The sequence below is a fragment of the Ochotona princeps genome, chromosome 21 (genome assembly GCF_030435755.1).
Source record: "Ochotona princeps isolate mOchPri1 chromosome 21, mOchPri1.hap1, whole genome shotgun sequence".
NCBI classification, from domain to species: Eukaryota; Metazoa; Chordata; class Mammalia; order Lagomorpha; family Ochotonidae; genus Ochotona; species Ochotona princeps.
The window spans coordinates 9,274,626-9,292,335 of record NC_080852.1 but is presented as its reverse complement, the minus strand read 5'-3'; the positions used below and the strand labels follow the sequence as shown (position 1 = coordinate 9,292,335).

Below are 17,710 nucleotides of genomic sequence, written 5' to 3'. Positions count from 1 at the left end.
TGCCTGGATTTCCATCTTCATGAGAAAAATCTGGACTGGTGACTTCCATTGGCCAGTCGCACAAGAGTCCAAGCTACTATAGAAATCCTGGCACCAGAGAGGAAGCCTTGAGCCAGAAATGAAGCAAGCAAGGGAGCAAAGCTTGCTGCAAAGAATCTGCCTATTGTAACAACTGCTGCTCCCCTCACTGCAGCAACCCCAAAGGCAGAAATGCCTTCTGGATACCACTTCTGTGTGTTTCTCTTTTTTAAAGGAAAAAAGCCAGTGTTGGACAATGGATTATTTCACCATTAGGTCCTCTACAAGCCCACAGCTTTTCATTGCCTCTCCTTGTGAATTTGTTTAACTGCCTTCTTTCTAAACATGGGGCTGGCGAGAGGGGAGAGGAATCCTGTTTTCACTTCCAAACATGGTGAACTACTCATCTTGAAGAATAGAAAATCTGAATATTCCTGACTCTCCTATAGTTTGTCAAATAATTTGCATAGAGTACTTTTTGCAGATCTCTTGTAACTGCAATAAAGCTTTTTTTTTTTTTTTTTTTTTGCAGAGCATTTGCCAGAATTCTGTTGCTGACTCCAGCTGGACAAGCATCTTCACTGCCTTTAATTTTGACACTTCAGCCTTCAACACCTTCCCCAGTTGTGGAAGCACAGTGACCACAACCCGATCCTCTGGCTACTGCAGCTGTGGCAAGGTCTGCTCTCACGAGTTAATTTCAGTGCTATGCAATCTCTGAGGCAAAAGTGAGGTCATTATTAGGGTTTCTTTTTTTTTTTTTTTTAATTCTCAAAAAATTGCAATGGCAAAATTTGAAATGCTTGAGAGGATGTATTCCCTGGAATGAGGCATTCACCCTACTGACAAGGTATCAATTTTAAGATGAGCAGTCTCCTTGGCTTTCAAAGATGACTTTGGCATGGTCAAGGCCACCTCTGAATGAGATGGGATCCAGCAGCCACATTGGTGAAAGGCAAGCAAATTTAAATAGATCCCTTGGTTGGCAGACAAGAAAGATGTAACTAAAGAGAACCAGCCTGTCCCTTTATAAAAGGATCAAAGGAGCTGCAAAGAGATCCTGGTGTCTGAACTGCAACAGAGCCCCTCTTGAACACTGTCGAACAAGTGATCAGAGGGACTCTCCGCAAGGTTAGAAAAATGTTCAGAAAATGCTTATGCCTGACAAAGTAGTTCTTTTCTGTGCCTGATAATCTCTTAGGAGCAGGTGGACCACCAATTTTACAATGGAGATAATTATATAAATGCTGCTGCACACACTATATGGCTTCCTATCACACTGGCACCTCTGCCAAAAAAACGAAGGTGCTTAAGTAATGGTGCAGACGTCCGTAAGTACCATCACTTCTGGGACATTAACCACTCCGGGACCCTCAGGGAAAAGGCAGTCTATAAATATGAAGCTTTGTGGTTACCCTTAGTTACTCCACTTTTTCAGAGCATAATGCAATCTGTCCCGAGTCCCATGTTTTATTTCTGTAGTGGATTCTGCTGTCCTATTTTATAAATTGTGTATCTTGCATTATGTTGCTCTAGTAATTTTTTTCCAAGATATTGTTCCACTATTATTTTTACTCATCTTAAAAAATGGAAATGGGTGGTAATGGAAAGGAAGGCCTGCTGGTAGGATCTTGATTTAATTTACACAACAGAAAGCTGTCTTGTGTGACGGTCTGCCGCGCAAGGCTGCAAGCCCACCAGGGACAGAGACACTCCACCCTCAAACGATGCATCTCCACCAGTGTATTCATTTGCCTCATTATGGACACCCCGTGTCCTTGGAAAACTGCAGGACAGCTTGGGACTACCACAGGAAGCAAACAGTGCAGAGGATGCCAAAAGCAAATGTGTTCAACGGTTCTAACTGAAATGAGTCACACGGTTAAGAGTGTCCAGAGGACACAGGATCCACTGGTTTTGGTTTTTTTCTCTTGCCTCACAAATGTAAAATGCACTTGTAATTTTGATGCTATTCCACGTGGAGCGGCCTTTTTAGTTCATACTTTACAAGACTCCAGGGAAAATAAGTTCCTAATGAATGGTATTTACAGTGGCAGCATCTAAGCGGGCTTTCACTTACTTTTCTAAAGTTACTGTGTAAATGACAAGTAATTAAAAGAAACGCAGAAAGTAGTTTCTGGTACGAAAATTTGATCCAGACAAAATAATCACTGCATCGGTGAGTTCAGTGCATTTGGTACTGGAACTGCAATGTTCTGAGCAGCAGCTGTGCAGGGCGCGGGGCAGGTGCTCCAGCATCACTATCGTCGGGGCCTGTGAGAAGTACAGCTCTGAAGGAGCTCTTCCAACACCCGTCCCCAGACTGCTGAGGGTCTCAACTATTTTCTCACTATTGCCTCCTCTGTTGTGCTCTCCACAGGGCCACAACACGTCACAAGGCACCGCAGTACCCAAGCAGCAACTTCAGCGAAGATGCAGGCTGCCAAGGCACGCGGTGGGAGCAGACAAATGTCGCGCTCGTCTGTAGCACATGGTATACTATCAGGGCTTCTGAGCACAGAGACACTGCAGTTAGGAGCTCTCCAGGGCTATTCGCTACTATGCTCAGGTACTTAAATGAAAGGAATACTCGAGTATCACTTCATCACAGAGCTCTCTGCTGCTGTGCGGTAACGGAGAGATGTACCAAATACAAGGCCTGCTGGTATCTGGGTAGTCATCGCCCTCCTGCTCCTAAGCAGTGTTGCGGTTCTGTGAGTCGTTGATGATGTAACAAGTGCTTGGTTTGTGTTGGCAAACCAACATTCTGTGCTGTGATTATTAGGTCATCTTAAGAAAACTCTTTTAGGCTCCTAGCAGATTATTTTAAGCATCTCTACGATTCACAGAAAAAAACAGTGTACTTTGCAAACTGAAACAAACCCTGCTCCTCCCCCCAGACAAAAGATGCTCACAGCGACTTGAAGGAAGGAAGAAGAAATACAAAGCTCTGCTTTCTCTTTAAACCGTGAACAATAGAAGGTCATGTGATGCAATGGCCTATCATCCCGCACATTAATAGCTGTGCTAGAGTAATTACACTTGTGGTATTTTTGCCTCAAGTGAAATTCTGAAATAAGAGGATGGAAATTATGATACTGCTGATAAATATTAATAAGTGAACTTTTAATTTTTTTGCCACAATATTCAAAATGCTAAGCATCCTGCTAATGCTGAAGCAGCCCGATGTGTTTGCCTCCAGGGAGTACGATGCTTTGTGCACTTAAGAAAAAAGTTTAACGGAATTAAAATTTAATATCTAATTAGAGCAAGGCTAATATATTTTGAAATGAGTGGGGGAGACATGTGCCTGTGCCGCATATGCGGGATGGCCATTAATCTTACCTGTAAAGCTGCATTGAGAGGTGTGCAGTAGGCGTGGCTGCTCTGCATGTTTTTAATAAGGGAAGGGTTACTGTATAAGAAAAGATAAAAACTCAAAGTTAAACGCAATGGAACTCCGAGGCCCTAGCTCAGTTGTCTTAAGCTGGCTGGTATCCTTCCACATAGTCATTTCCCCATTAATGTAACTGGCACAGTTAAGCACTTCCTGCTCTGCCGTCCTTCAGGGAGATGGTCTGGGCACACACCTGTGAGGACACACTGCTACCCAAGGCAGCTGAGTCGGCTAAGTAACAGTAAGCCTGGGTACTCCCATTACAGATCTTTCTGCAAACTTTTACAAGGTACCCTACTCCACCAGGGTGTCACTTTGGGGATAGCACTAGGACCTCAGAGAGGTGACACCAGGGCGTCATGGGATTCAACAGGAAGCAACCGGGGCCTTTAGGCATCAACACGGTCTGGACTTGGGACTGACAGGAAGCGCCTCCTGCCATCCCTTCAGCTAACTCCAAGGCACTGATACAGCCACGAGCTGTGGCAGGCCAGTCCCAAGGCAGGCGTAAGCCTGCTCAGACCTATTTTTGGTATGATCCGCGAGGGTGTGACAATATTTGGTACTGTCTCTACTTACTGACTAAAGGACTCTGAGATATCATTTTTGAGAACACCTCTAGCCTAGTAAAATAACATTACAGGAATTATACATTAGATGGCTAAGGGAAAAGAATGACTTCCAATAGGAAACTGCCTGCATTTGTGAGAAGCCACTAAAGAATACACACAATCTCATCAGTTAGTTTCCTAGGCTGGGAACATGTTAATCACTCCTTTCATCACCATTATGCTCTTAAACAACTAGTAAGAAATTTACCCCCAGTAGATACACATTTTAACTCTAAAAACAAATTTCCTTTCTATTTGAAGGAATGAACGGTCACACAAAAGCATTTAGTTAAGGCTCGCTGTAAGCTGCTGAATCAAAATACAACCAATGTTTGCATTTAAGACGTCAAAAAAGCATTATTCAAGGCACTGGTGTGCCTAGGAGAAACGAGCAATACATGTACAATAACACATGTTTCATTGCAGAAAGCTGTGGCACTGCTACGCGGTGGAATGCAGAACTACATGGGATGAGTCAACCATGCAAAGCCAAAGCAACAGCAGAAAAAAAAAACAAAAGCAAGTAAAGGCTCTTACTGTGCGACAAGCTCGTCAGAGTTTTCATCAGGGCAGTATTTGCGAGGACGGCCTCGTTGAATATGGCGGCCACGTTTAAACTCTTCATCATCAACTGTCCAAAAGGACCCAAACTCATCCTCTACTCTGATAAAGCACTTATGCAGTGAGAGGTTGGTGCGAATGGCACCCTGGGATAGGAGCAGCAGCAAAGGAGATGAAGTGGCAACAAAAGGAGACGGGGTTGGGGGCAGAACAGACATCCAATACAGGGAACAGGAAAAAGAAAATAAAATGCAATAAGCATAAGCAAATGGTTTGTGAGGGTTAATATGCATTGCCACCTAAAAGCTACTAGCATGTGATGCAACAAAGACCAGCAAGCAGGGCAGGGGACTGGTGGGTATACAAAACAGGAGGGATGAAATGCTTTTTTGCTTCCCTTAACTGAGACAACGTGAAACCAGGTCTGTGGTCTAACACCGTCTAGCAGCCAAAGCCTCTACATTACACTTGTTAGCACAATCCAAGCTAGGCTAAGAAGTTCAAACATGGTGGACGTACCCACTGATCTTTTGTGGCCTTCGTTTTTGGAATTCTACTTCATCCACTGTCCATACTGCCCCTTTAACGTTTTCTACTCGCACAAAACACTTGTGAAGGCTAAGATTATGACGCACTGCATTCTGCAGCAAGTATAAAAGAGAGAACATTTACATTTTTCTATAAGAAAAGACTCTAAAAACAGCAGTACATTCAGCCTAACAGTCCATATTTTTATAAACCCACCCCCAAGAGCTGTAACTACCACCCCCGTGGAGGACCTCCTCCTAGCCAAGGATGTCGATTCCAGTGAGAAACTGAAGTCAAGACTATTGTACTTTGGCATTTTAGCCTAGTTTCTAAAGTAGGAGAAATATTTTATAATATTCATACAAGCCCAAAATAAATTCCACAGTACAAATCTGAAATATAACTATGACATATAAAGCATAAACTTGTCCGTTTTAAGCCCATCTACCTCCGATTTTTTTTTTTTAAGGCTAGATAGTTTGTATTAAAAATGGTGACTTGTATAACACAGCCAAATGTAAGACAGTTTCTGGTTTTAAACATTTCCATGGCTTTACTGAACAGGAATTGTACACTGGATTTAATCATTGAGAGCACTGCCTCTTGCATCCAACAGGAGCCCTGTCCACCCCGTGGGCCTTACCTTCTTGAACACCTATGACCACCTAGCAGTAAATGCCACAGAAGCAGATGAATAGAACTCAATGGCAAAAATGGTATTCCTGCAGTTGGTGGTTTTCACAGGCACATGTTTCTTAGGATTCAAAGTAATTTCGAGTCATTCCTAAACTTGGCCTTCGACATTTATAATCCACTGGAAAGGAGGATATGAACTCAAGGGTCCAAGCTTTTCGTGTTTCAACTCTCCTGTAAGCTTTAGGACAACCCACCCACCCATGCTGGGGAGAGGAACAAGCAAGGCTTGTTTTCTTTTGTCCTGCTGGTTGCAGACTCTACTTTGGACACAGAGCTGTGGCAGGCTCATGTCAGTGACGTGGACTGACTTTCTTGTAGCCTAGGTATAGATTCAGCTGGGAAACAAGAGGTTGGCAGTCCCCTCACACTGCTTGTAAGTCTTTACCCAATTCCAGCGACACTGCAGTGGTGCCTGAACACTGCGCCTCTTTCCTTCTAGCACCTGTAGTATCCCTTAAGGTGGCAGAGCTAGATGCTTTGGGAGATGTTTCAGTTTTTGGGATATTTACAATTACATGATAATTTTCTTCTACTGTGGAATATTTGTGTGTGTGGTGAACTGTTTGGGAATTTTTCCTACAGAGTCGGTTTGCAAAGGTTTTGCAATATCAGCATAATTGGGGTAAGCTCAAAATACCCAGGTGACTGTTAATGGACACTTCTCATTCAAAAAGCTTCAATGACTTAGCTTAAAAACAAGTCTCAAACTAAAAACATCTGTAATGTCAGGATTACACTTGATAGAGCAAATGCTCTGCCTAAAAATGTGCAATTTGCTTGTTTATACTGCACAAAACCATAGTATAGGCTGCCGCAGGTCTCCTGTCACCTGGAGCAGTGCTGGGGAGGTATAAAGAAAAGATGAAGCCAAATTTCCTTTTAAAAATCCAGACAGCATGTTTACACAGAACAGACGCATCCGGGAAAGGTGGCAACACCGCTAATGCTAATAATTTTCTTGCGTTTTAAAATAAGTACCAACATGTGTGGGACTGAAAGCGCTGTCGGGAGCTGCTTCTGCTGAGGGCGGCTGCAGCTCTGGCTGAACCCTACAGCTGGGCTGCGTAAAGGTTTTGAAGACAAAACCTCACTTCTGTCTTCTACGACTATGCTTCTAAGCAGAGAGCAGCTAAAATCGATAATATCAACAATTTTCCAGAAAGATGAGTAAGCTCTTTTTAGTCATAACCTTGGGCACTTCATCTTTTGTCTAAGATTACAAATAAGGACACGTAGAGAAAATTACACGTATTTATGAGTTACTAAGTACGTCATGTAGGAATGTTTATGTTAGTGACACTTTCTCCTGCAGTTTGCAAAAATTGAGAAGTTAAATCTGAAGATCCCAGCTTAAGTATTATATTTGCAACTGGTAATTATTTTTACAATTGATCATTCGCTATTTATAAAAGGCAATCTGAAGAAAATGTCTGCTGCCTGCTTCTCCAGCGTTACATTTTGTAAAGCATTCTGAAGAGTGAGTCTGGTTTCTCTCCCAGTGCGGGCTGAGAGGCGGGCTGGAGTCTGCCCGTGTGTCTTAATGAAAAAGGGGATCATGTGGGAAATAAACTGAAGAATGAATTCTGTGATTACTTGTATTTTTCTTTGAATGTGTCTACCGCATTTTCACTAATTACATGTCACAAAGATCCTGTTTGCATTCGATGTGTTTAAATGTCTTGGAGCATAAGCATTACAAGAATTTCAGGCAGGAAACCACAAAAGCTATAAATGTCAGAGTGCACTTGCCTTCTATAACCAAAAAAAAAACAGACACCAAGGTATATCAAGTAGGAAAGTCCAAATATTAGGGCTCACCCTCATATGAAAGAATACCAAGGGGTCTGTGAATCAATTACCCAAGTGGGAATGAGATGTGTGTTCCTATGGGGGTACCAGCTGAGAACCGTGGGAAGCGACAGTGAGGTTCCACGACTTAGAAGCTCCTTGTTCTTCCTTAGTGCACCTATGGAATGCTGAGGGACAATCTGGTGACTTGAACAAATTTAATATATTCTCCTGTAGGAAATCCCCGCAACAGTTCTAGTGCTTGGATTAATGGCCTTTCGGTGCTGCGCCGATCCGAAGCCAGGAACCAGGCACCTCTTCTGGGCCTACCCCCGCGGGTGCAGGGGGCCTACCCCCGCGGGTAACAGGGTCCCAAAGTTTAGCGCCATCCTCGACTGCTTTCCCAGGCCACAAGCAAGCACGGAACACAGGGCCGGGTGGGAAGCAGCGCTGCCGGGATTAGAACCGGCGCCCGTATGGGATCCCGGGGCTTTCAAGGCGAGGACCTTAGCCGCTAGGCCACGCCGCCGGGCCCTGAGAGTCAGTTCTTTCTTTGAACCTATATAGTTGTTAGCTGACTCACTAGAGGAATCAGTGAACCTCTTCCAGGTCTCCCATCTAAGGCTTTGGGCCATCCTCGACTTGACTGCTTTCCCAGAACACAAACACGGAACACGGTGGGAAGTGCAGCAGCCGGGATTAGAACCGGCGCCCGTATGGGATCCCGGGGCTTTCAAGGCTAGGGCTTAAGCCGCTAGGCCACGCCGCCGGGCCTGACTGTTGATAGTCTTTAACCATAGTTAAAGCCTCTAGGCCACGCCGCCGGGCCCTAATGAGCTTTTTCAAATCATCAGTGAAGGCTGTGTCAAGTTTCTAGGGTCATTATTTCAAGTTCCTAACGGTGAGCAAGCGAGTTACCTCTGCACTAAGTATGGTTAAAGACTATCAACAGTCAGGCCCGGCGGCGTGGCCTAGCGGCTTAAGCCCTAGCCTTGAAAGCCCCGGGATCCCATACGGGCGCCGGTTCTAATCCCGGCAGCTCTGCTTCCCACCCGGCCCTGTGTTCCGTGCTTGCTTGTGGCCTGGGAAAGCAGTCGAGGATGGCGCTAAACTTTGGGACCCTGTTACCCGCGGGGGTAGGCCCCCTGCACCCGCGGGGGTAGAGGTTCCTGGTTCCCGGCTTTGGATCGGTGCAGCACTGGTCTTTGTGCTCACTTGGGGAGCGAATCCTCGGATGGAGGATCTTCCTCTCTGTCTCTCCTCCTCTCTATACATCTGACTTTGCAATGACAAGACTAAACAGTAGGAGACTGTACAGTGTCAGCATCTGGGGCAACACAGTGGTGTCACCTTCTTTTCCTATACAGTGCAACCTAATAACACAAGGAGATACTTCAAAGAGTTTATGGGTAATGAATCAAACGAAGAGTGTATTTGGATACATAAATATTCTTAAACCCATGGAAAGTTCTCTTCGTAATACACATTTTCCATTAACTTTCTGAAGATCTCACATATTCATATTCCTATGAAAACAGTTTCCTTGTAGACCAACAACTGTGTCTAATCAAAGTCTATATAAGTCTATGCTATGAAAGACCAAAGACTAGGCCTGACAGAAAGCTTACCTTCCACGTGGCTGCGTTGCGCCGGAAGTAAGCAAACATTCGTGTGAACCAGTTATAGATTTCATTTAGTGTTAGCTGCTTTTCTGGAGATTCAAGAATGGCCTAAGAAGCAAAACATCACAGAAGAGAATTTGTGACCAAACTGGCAAAACTGTCGTCATACAGTTTCCTGAGGATATAAAATAAATGTGGTTCAGAGCTAAACCTTGACAAAGGTTTCACAAAATGATCTAAGATTAATGGTTGTATTTAAACAGCTCAACAGCAAAATTCAAAATGGAATTATCTAATTGTTTGGAGTTTTTATTTCTGTTTCTGTACAGAAATATTAATTTATTAGTCATTCATAAAGCAGAATCAAAGAGAAATGCAAAACATTTCACTAGCTGATTAAAGCTCAGTAATTATTTAGAGCTCAGATTAATTCTAGGGATCAGAGATTACTGTAGCTTGTGATAATTGACTTGCCATCTTTAAACAGGCTCATTTTCACTGTTGTGTGAAATGAATTTCCTAATAATCACATCGTATTGTAATACTTAATCAAAAGCAATTATGTTATATATTGCAGTTTTTAAAAACCTTATAGAAAAGGTTTTAGCATGCTTGCATACTAAGCGGTTTTAAATCTACTTCATCAATATAATACACCCATGTACATGTATACCTTGTGATATGATTTCACGAACTGCATTATTTACTTACCTGCCTAATTAAGGATGCATATGTAAATGGTGGTCTAACTTCCGCGTTCTTATAAAATTCTTGGTTCTGCGCAATATCTGCTAAATAAGAATCATTGTCCTATTAATTATCACTTTTTAAAAAGAGGCTGGTCAGCAAGAATTGCAAGTTCTAATCTGACACGAGGCCGAGACTGGAGTAGCTACCTGAAGAAATGGGCACGTTGTACTTGTCCGAGTACCGCCTGCGGATGGGGCCCACCGTGTGCATGCTGGTGGTGGTGATGACGGAGGGGCCTTGGGTGACGGGAGTCAGGGGCGCGGTCGGGGTCGTGGGAGTATGAGGTAAGCTCTGTGGAGAAGCCTCGGAGGCGGACTTGGAGAGTGTGACGCTTGACACCAGATTCAGCTGCAAGGAAAAGAACGCTTTTCAGAGGACCTTCCAGAAAACACAGAAAGCAGGAAAGCAACAGTAACACAGAGGACGCCTGGCGGGGTCCTTTCTCTAAGTAGCTTTGTCTGCACTCAACCGAAATACAGGGCGAGTATGGAAACTCATTTAATATTTACTATGAGATGCTGCTTGCACTGTTCTCGCCTCCATTCAGTGAGACAGGTGTTTCCAAAGGCTGCGAAATGGGTGCTGACCGGTACCAAAATGGGGTTACGCAGCCTGGTGAGTTTACAGAATCCGGAACCTTGATGGATCCTTAATGGATCCTTAATCATGACATCCCCCCTCTTTAACAGCTAACTGAGCCTCACAAACCTCAGCAAGGGAGGAGGAGCTCTAAGGAACACATGTGGCATGCGCTGCGAGAGGCCTGGGCAGTCCAACAGAGAAGAACCTTTTGTCACGGACTAGCACACACGAAAAGCCGTTTTTCCTCCACTGCTATTAAAATCAAACTTCAGTTTCAACGGACTGAAACAGAGACCCGTGGCCTGCAGCCAGCATGCTAGACACCCAAGGGCAGACCATTCAATTCCAGCATGCAAACGTCCTGATACAGGAAGTGCCTCTTAAAGACTGGTACAGCCCCAGTGAGCCATCATCTGTTTCTTTAATCGTCAGTTACTGATATTTAAAAGTTCTGTGTGTAATCTTCATTAGATTAAACTCAAATCTATGACCAGAATCTATTAGCTGAGACTTAAAACTGTTAAGCTCTTAAGATTTTTTTCCCCTTTAAATGCACTTCAACATGAAGCAATTCACATTAAATAAAGAAATGAATTTTATTTACTTACAATAGTACTGAGGGAAATGAAATGCTATTTAGATTTATCTATCTTGGCCCTTCACGGCTATTTTTATAAATACTTGAAGGGATACTCCTTTTCCAAAATTTGTTGTAACAGAAATTTTTCGTTGGGAAGTGCCGAAACACTGGCTGCGGTCAGCATCCAGATCGGCACTCACAGAGCTGTCATTTCAGACCCAGAGCCCTGAATCCAGGCATCCTCAGCCTTGGCAACCTCTCCTCCCTGCGAATTCCGATTTCTTCTACTTCACCACGGCCACATTCAGTCTTCAGCCTGAGGCATCATTTGTGGAGGGCATTCAAAGCAAGGTTCCTTTGAGATCCTAGCCAAAGAACCAATTCTAAAACACTCCACTAGTGGAGGGAACGTTTACTCTTCAGTAAATGAAAAAACCAGCAGAACCGTCTCATATGAGGGGAATTCTAAGGCAAGAAAATGAAGAGCAAAAAAATCACTGAGGAAATAATAACGGGAAGTGTAAACACAATGCTAGAAGCTGTGCTTCCCGTCCTATTTTGAGCTTGAAATGTTCACGCAGCACAAACAAGGGAACCCCGCATCTGAAACAGCAGGCCGTGAACATCGTGCTGCCCTCACCAGTCCCCCAGGACGCTGGGCACGTGCTGGGAGGAGCTGCTCTGGCCAACAGACTTGGCCACTTCACAGGCACCTGTCTGCCTGCTCTGGGCCGGGAAGCAAAGGCGCAGGAGTCGGGGCTGCCCTGTTCCTAGACTTGGCCATTCTTCACGGACCAGGTACAAATACATGCACAAACCAGGTCAAGCAGTGGATCACCAAAACGAGCACAAGGTCATGAACACACAGCCTTCCTAATTCAGATGCTGCTCTGGAGAGTTGCGGACAACACGTGCACGAAGCGTGTTTTAAAACACCCACCGCTCTGGTTTCATTCCATTCTCATCCTCATCAATGCAGAGATGAAACAGCTTGCTCACAGTCCCACCCAGACCCACTGGCAAACCCCGACTTGTTTCATTGTTGTCCCTGTGGTTATCTTACACCTAACTAATGGAGAAAATAAACACTAACCAGTGTGACTTTTCTATGTGTTTTCTCCTGAAAAAAAAGTTTCCGTGACAAGCTATGATCCCTGTTATAAATAACACTGAATAATTCTTGCTGAGCAAATCTAAGGCAGTTGATCCCATAATGATGAAAAAGTAATCTAATATAACACATGACTGCCTAAAGAGCTTACTATCAAAAGCACAGATTGGTCAAAGATGAATGTGTACAATAACCACGCACACACACGTACACAAATCCTGAGAGTTGACTCCACTCCGGGGCCTCTCTCTTCAGCTTCAGAACATGACCCTAAACACTGTGGCCTTGTTAAAGATGTAATGAAAACCAGAAGTATAAATGTGAAGAAATATGGAGATGCGGGCCTGGCGCAATGGCTAAATCCTCACCTTGCAAGCACGAGGAGCCCACTTCCCATCCACTCCCTGCTTGTGGCCTGGAGGGCAGCAGAGGATGGCCAAAGCCTTGGGACCCTGCACCCATGTGGGAGACCTGGAAGAAATTTCTGCCTTTTGATTGCCTCAGCTCCAGCCGTTGGCGGTCAATTGGGGAGTGAACCAACAGACACAAGATTGTTCTTTCTGTAAACCTCTTTCCAATGAAAACACAGTCTCTAACCATGGAGGTGGGTATTGTGGCACAGGTGTTCTGCCACCACTGGAAATGTATGTGTCGCCCACCACAGTGCCTGGGTTCAGGTCCTTCTGCTGCTTCTAATCCAGCTTCCTGTTACACGTTCACCCCGGGAGGCAGAATGTACGGCCCGAGTTCTTTGCTACCTGCACCCACCGGGAAGAGCTGGCTGCAGCTCCTGGCTTCAGCCTTTGTCCCCCAGCTGTTGCAGACAGCGGTGGGGTGGAAAATATTTCTCTCTCCTCTTTCTCCTTCCTTCTTTTCTCTCCCTCCTCCCTCCCTTTTTTCTGTTTCCCTCAACCCCTTTAAATACATGTGCTCTTTGTGTTTTAAGAAGGTGACCATATTCAGTTTGTCAAAAGTCCAAAGTCAGGGAAGCATTAAGCTTGAGCACGCCTGTCTCTTTGGGTGCTCACACTCACTACAGACAGACAAATCCCAAGTGTCACCAAATGCAAAAAGAATTTTTGACTCTCAAGTTTTTACAAAGGTCTTAGCACTTGAAGTATTTCTACCAATGAAAGAAACAATAAAAACATAAAATCCCTCCAGGTTAGCAAAGCCGATAGAGATGCAGGAACAATGTTCTGGATGCTTTGGAATATAGGTAGCAAATGGAAATAAACACCAAGCCAGACGAGAGCAGAGAAGGGGTTTACCAGGCTTGACAAATGACACGGTGATTCACACCCACTGCTGGGCTGTCTCTAATAAGCCACAGAGGAAGCAGCCAATCTCAGCTAATTACCAGATAAAAATGTATTGTAGGGACTCTAATTAGGAGACATGGATGGGGTGATCTAATGATTAAACGCTGCATCCGAGTGACCCCGCCAGCCATGCGCAGTGGTGCAAGATGTCACCGGAATATTTTGTAGAAACAGTAATTTTATTTCGAGGAGGGGAGGCAGTAATATTTGTAATGATGGCTATGAGGTAAACTAATTAAAAGCCAGTTCCTGGAGGAAGAGGGTGGCCCAGAGCAGCTGTGGCCATTCCAAAATCAAGTGCCAAGTCTCAATAGAGGAGCTGCAGTCAAGTGGAAAATTTCTGCCTGACCTCTGCCCTTGCTATTAATTTGCAGGAAAACTAATGACACATATACATATTCCCACAAAATTGTTCTAATTGCTAATTTGCCAAAGGAGCCAAGATTCCAAATTAAACATGACTGTAGCCTGTGAGGGGAAGGCAGAACAAAAACACTGTAAACTCCAAATGCAAGGTGCTTTGCCACACGTCATCATTCGAAGGCTGAACCAACAAGTTAATGAAATGTCAACCTTGTCAACCGCTATAGAAGTTGCTTAACTTTCAAACTTTCGTTTGATGATCATGTGCTTGTCTTAGGGAGAAATCGCCTTTGAAGAAGGGGAAAAGGAAGGGACAGGGAGTGGGGGAGAGGGCACGGGGCACGCAGAGGGAAGGACTCCAAACAGGCTTTGTCTTCAGACCAAACCTGCTCTTCTCATTAAGTCCTCTGACCAAAGTGGACCCCCCGAAAATCAATGACAGAGCAACAGAGCAAACTAGGAAAGGTGTGGTTTGGGTTTTTTTTTTTTTTTTTTGTAATCTTGATATATTCACCTTAATTGCAAACTATTCAATCTTAATAAAAATCACCAATTAGAAATGAAAGCATATGTGTCGTGTGTTTCTGTCAGTCTGGTTTTAAAAGATCATGTTTTCTGGGGCATGGAGCTTGGAAGGGACAGGACTGGGAGGTCTCTTGTCCTGACAGAAACCCTATTTTTCTTTCTGTGTTCATCTTCTATTTTAAAAGAGGTTGCTATGTTTAGAAAAGTTAGTAACTCTGATATTTTCTACATGGCAACTTTCCATCATGTGATGATTTCAGCAAAGATAATCTCTTTGAAACTCTGGCCAAAAGTTAAATTCTTATGTCACTTAAACTTGCTGGGGGTTTGGGTTTTTAGATTTATTTGTGCTTTCAAGCATCATCTTTCCCCCAGTTTGGTCACAGGCCTATCCTAGCTATCTCTGCCATCAAACTGTTTGAACACTATCAGCGATTTAATATTGGGCTGCATCTAAAAAAAAAAAAAAAGTTTCTTGTTTTCAGCTGGTAATCTCCTCTCCCATTTAAAGATGAGTCACTCCCATTAAAATAAATAAATAAGCAAGTAAACCGCTGATGTAAACCCCAGACAGAAACAGACTTGTCCTAAGTAGTCCCATAAGAATCCATTTTTGTTTGTGTTTGTGCTCTTGCCTCACAGGAAAACAGAACAAAAGACAAACATGAAACCAAAACACCAGGGAACACAGTGGGCACGGGAGGGACTTTCAGGCTCCCAGAACTTGTTTGTCTACTGCTGCTTTTACTGGCCCGAGTGCCTCGCGTCCTGCTTGGAGGGCCTGCTGGCGTTTCTAGGCACCAAGCACCGAGCCGCAGGGACGGGACCCGATCACGTGGTGGGAAGGAGGAGTGGGTGGCAGCCAGATGCCTCGGTGATGGGTCTTGCCTTTTCTATCTCACCTGGTCCCTGTGGCAGAGACTTAGCAGGTGGCGTAACTGGCAGTGACACCAAACAAAGCCAAGCGCCTGCCCCAAGCTGATGAGGGAGAGATTCCATGAAAACCAGGCTGTAAGATGGCGTCTGCGTGTGGGGCCTAGGAATCCCTCTTATGGCTGCCTAATATTATTTCTCCAAATCCAAAGCAAGGCCCTGGCAGCCCAAGTGAGTGGCCCTACCTTGAAGGGTTAAAAAAGACCCCGAGAGAGGTGCTTTGTTTTGGTGGTAGCTAAGAACAATTTCAGAGCAGCCCTGATTGCTACAGTTGGAGTAAGAGAAAATGTGTAAAAAGGAACATCTAGTACTGCATTTCATTCCAATTGTGTTCTATGATATTTTCATAAAAGAGGATACCACCAGCACGGTAGTGACCTGCCCACCAGTTCTGAAACAGTGTGGCTTCTCTGGGCCCCAGAGCTCTGCCACGGAGCTGCAGCGAGGCACCCCAGCAGGCATGCGGCTCTCCTGCCCAGCACTTCCCTAACAGGACGCCAGCGAAGCAGCATGTAGAAAACCTTCAACAGCCTCAGGAAGCCACAGCACTGGCCTGTCTCTCTGGTTGTGTTGTCCTCTCCTCTGAATTAACACCTCCTCTTCAAGACAGTATCTCAACACATTCTCCACGGGGTTAGCAGGAAGACAGGAGCCTCAAAGCAGGATGTTTCGACAGCTACTCTGAGGATGTTACAGAGTTTGGGACAAAAGAGTCCTAATTATTGTCATCAGGGCAGTATACTTTTGCTTTCTGCTTTCACTTATCTTTCTGTGGAAAGACAACAGCGAATGTGGCACTTCTGGGCTTGCTTCAAGAACCACCTTTCTGCTCCATGACCTAACTGCCGCTCATCAACTCTTCCAGATTCTTCTCCACAGAGGGACCAGCATAAGACAAATGTGTCAACTGATGTGCACAGTCCCTCCCTCCACACTCATCCTCTTGGCCCATCTTCCTCTCTCAGCAACACACAGCTGTGTAGACCACATCGAACCCAAGAAAGGATCCACGAAGCCGACACATTCCACCTCCTCGCCATCTTTCAGGACTCAGTTTCTCTGCTGGCTCTCCCAGAAGTGCCCTGTTCCCGGTCAGCTGCCTCTTGCCGACAGCACCGTTTGTGCCCTGAGAGAGTGTGGGGGCATATAAGTTATGGGGGGAAGCTTGTTCCTCAAGACCCCATGCCCCTCCCTGGCAGGGCCACGTGTCTCTCTTCTGGCCGCTCCTTCCAGTTCACCGGGCCCTGCGGCCCAGTGCGCAGCAAGCTCAGCTCCACAGCTGAACACCTGGGCGCCTTCCAGCATGAGCCTATTCTCTAACTATCCAAATCTGAAGATGAGTTCCACAAGAGGATCCAGAAAATGCGTCCCTGAGCTGATGTAACAACAGTGCAAGGTTCTGGCAGTTTCTCTGAGGCAACGAAACGGGAACTGGTTGGATGATTGGATACAGCGAGCGACACTTACCACCCAAATGGCATTTAGTGAAAGACAACATTTACAGCAAAGCATTCTATCACTTAGTGACTAAGAATTTTTAAATAAACAACGAGGTCCTTTTTAAACAGAAATGGAAAAAGAAAAACTTCATAAACTTACTGGCAAGGTTGTAACATGAAAGTCCCCATCTATGGCTAGATTGCAATCCCAGGGACTGTTTGTTTCAAATCACAGATTCTAGAAGGATACTCATCCAAACACACACCAGGCATTCTACTATTTAGGACAGGAAGCGTAAATCCCAGGCTGCGGGGACTGTGTTCGCATCAGGGTCGGTCACCCGACAGCTCAGGGCCTGCCGCGCCGGGCCCCACCACCCGCCCAGCCTTTTCTTTTCTCCTTTCTTCTTTTTTTTGGCAAGGAAGTGAAAATTTATGCAAAACATTGCATGTCTACCTTTTATAATTAATTTCCCAATGCCTCACCTATACATATTTTAATAATTCCTGATTTATAAGATGGTATCTATAATAAAATTTTCTATTTTCCAGTAAATGAAAAGAAGGCAGGGTTCACTCCGACAACAGAGTGTCACACAGTATCTGCTTGTCAGGCACCAGTTTTTACTTCTTACATGTAAGTTAAAAGGATAAGGAATTTATAATGCCGCCCGTGAAGGGAACCACTTTTCATACACAAATGGGATCTTTTTTTTTTTCAAAGGGTAATACAACAGTACATTTACATAAACTAATCCAAACAATCTATGTATTTGACAATGGCAAACCTCACACAGACGGCCTATTGTTGGTTTACATCTTGGAGTTCTTTATATTGGCTTGTAGCGCTGCTCTAGCTGTCAAAGGGTTGACTTGGACTCTAA

At 44.6% G+C, this 17,710-nt stretch overlaps 1 protein-coding gene across 10 annotated transcripts in view; it reads right to left on the bottom strand.

The window, feature by feature from the left end:
* FOXP1 (forkhead box P1) overlaps positions 1–17,710 on the bottom strand; it is a 500,423-nt gene that overhangs the window by 11,022 nt on the left and 471,691 nt on the right. For 8 of the 10 annotated variants that reach the window (XM_004581618.2, XM_058678856.1, XM_058678855.1 and 5 more), the window contains 5 exons: positions 10,118–10,319; positions 9,933–10,012; positions 9,228–9,329; positions 5,107–5,228; positions 3,364–3,433 (listed from right to left, as the gene is read on the bottom strand). In XM_004581618.2, the coding sequence (XP_004581675.2) occupies positions 3,364–3,433; positions 5,107–5,228; positions 9,228–9,329; positions 9,933–10,012; positions 10,118–10,319 (576 nt within the window). Of the gene's footprint in view, positions 1–3,363; positions 3,434–4,563; positions 4,734–5,106; positions 5,229–9,227; positions 9,330–9,932; positions 10,013–10,117; positions 10,320–17,710 lie in introns of all 10 variants that reach the window. The other 2 variants (XM_058678860.1, XM_004581620.2) reach the window with 2 other exon arrangements.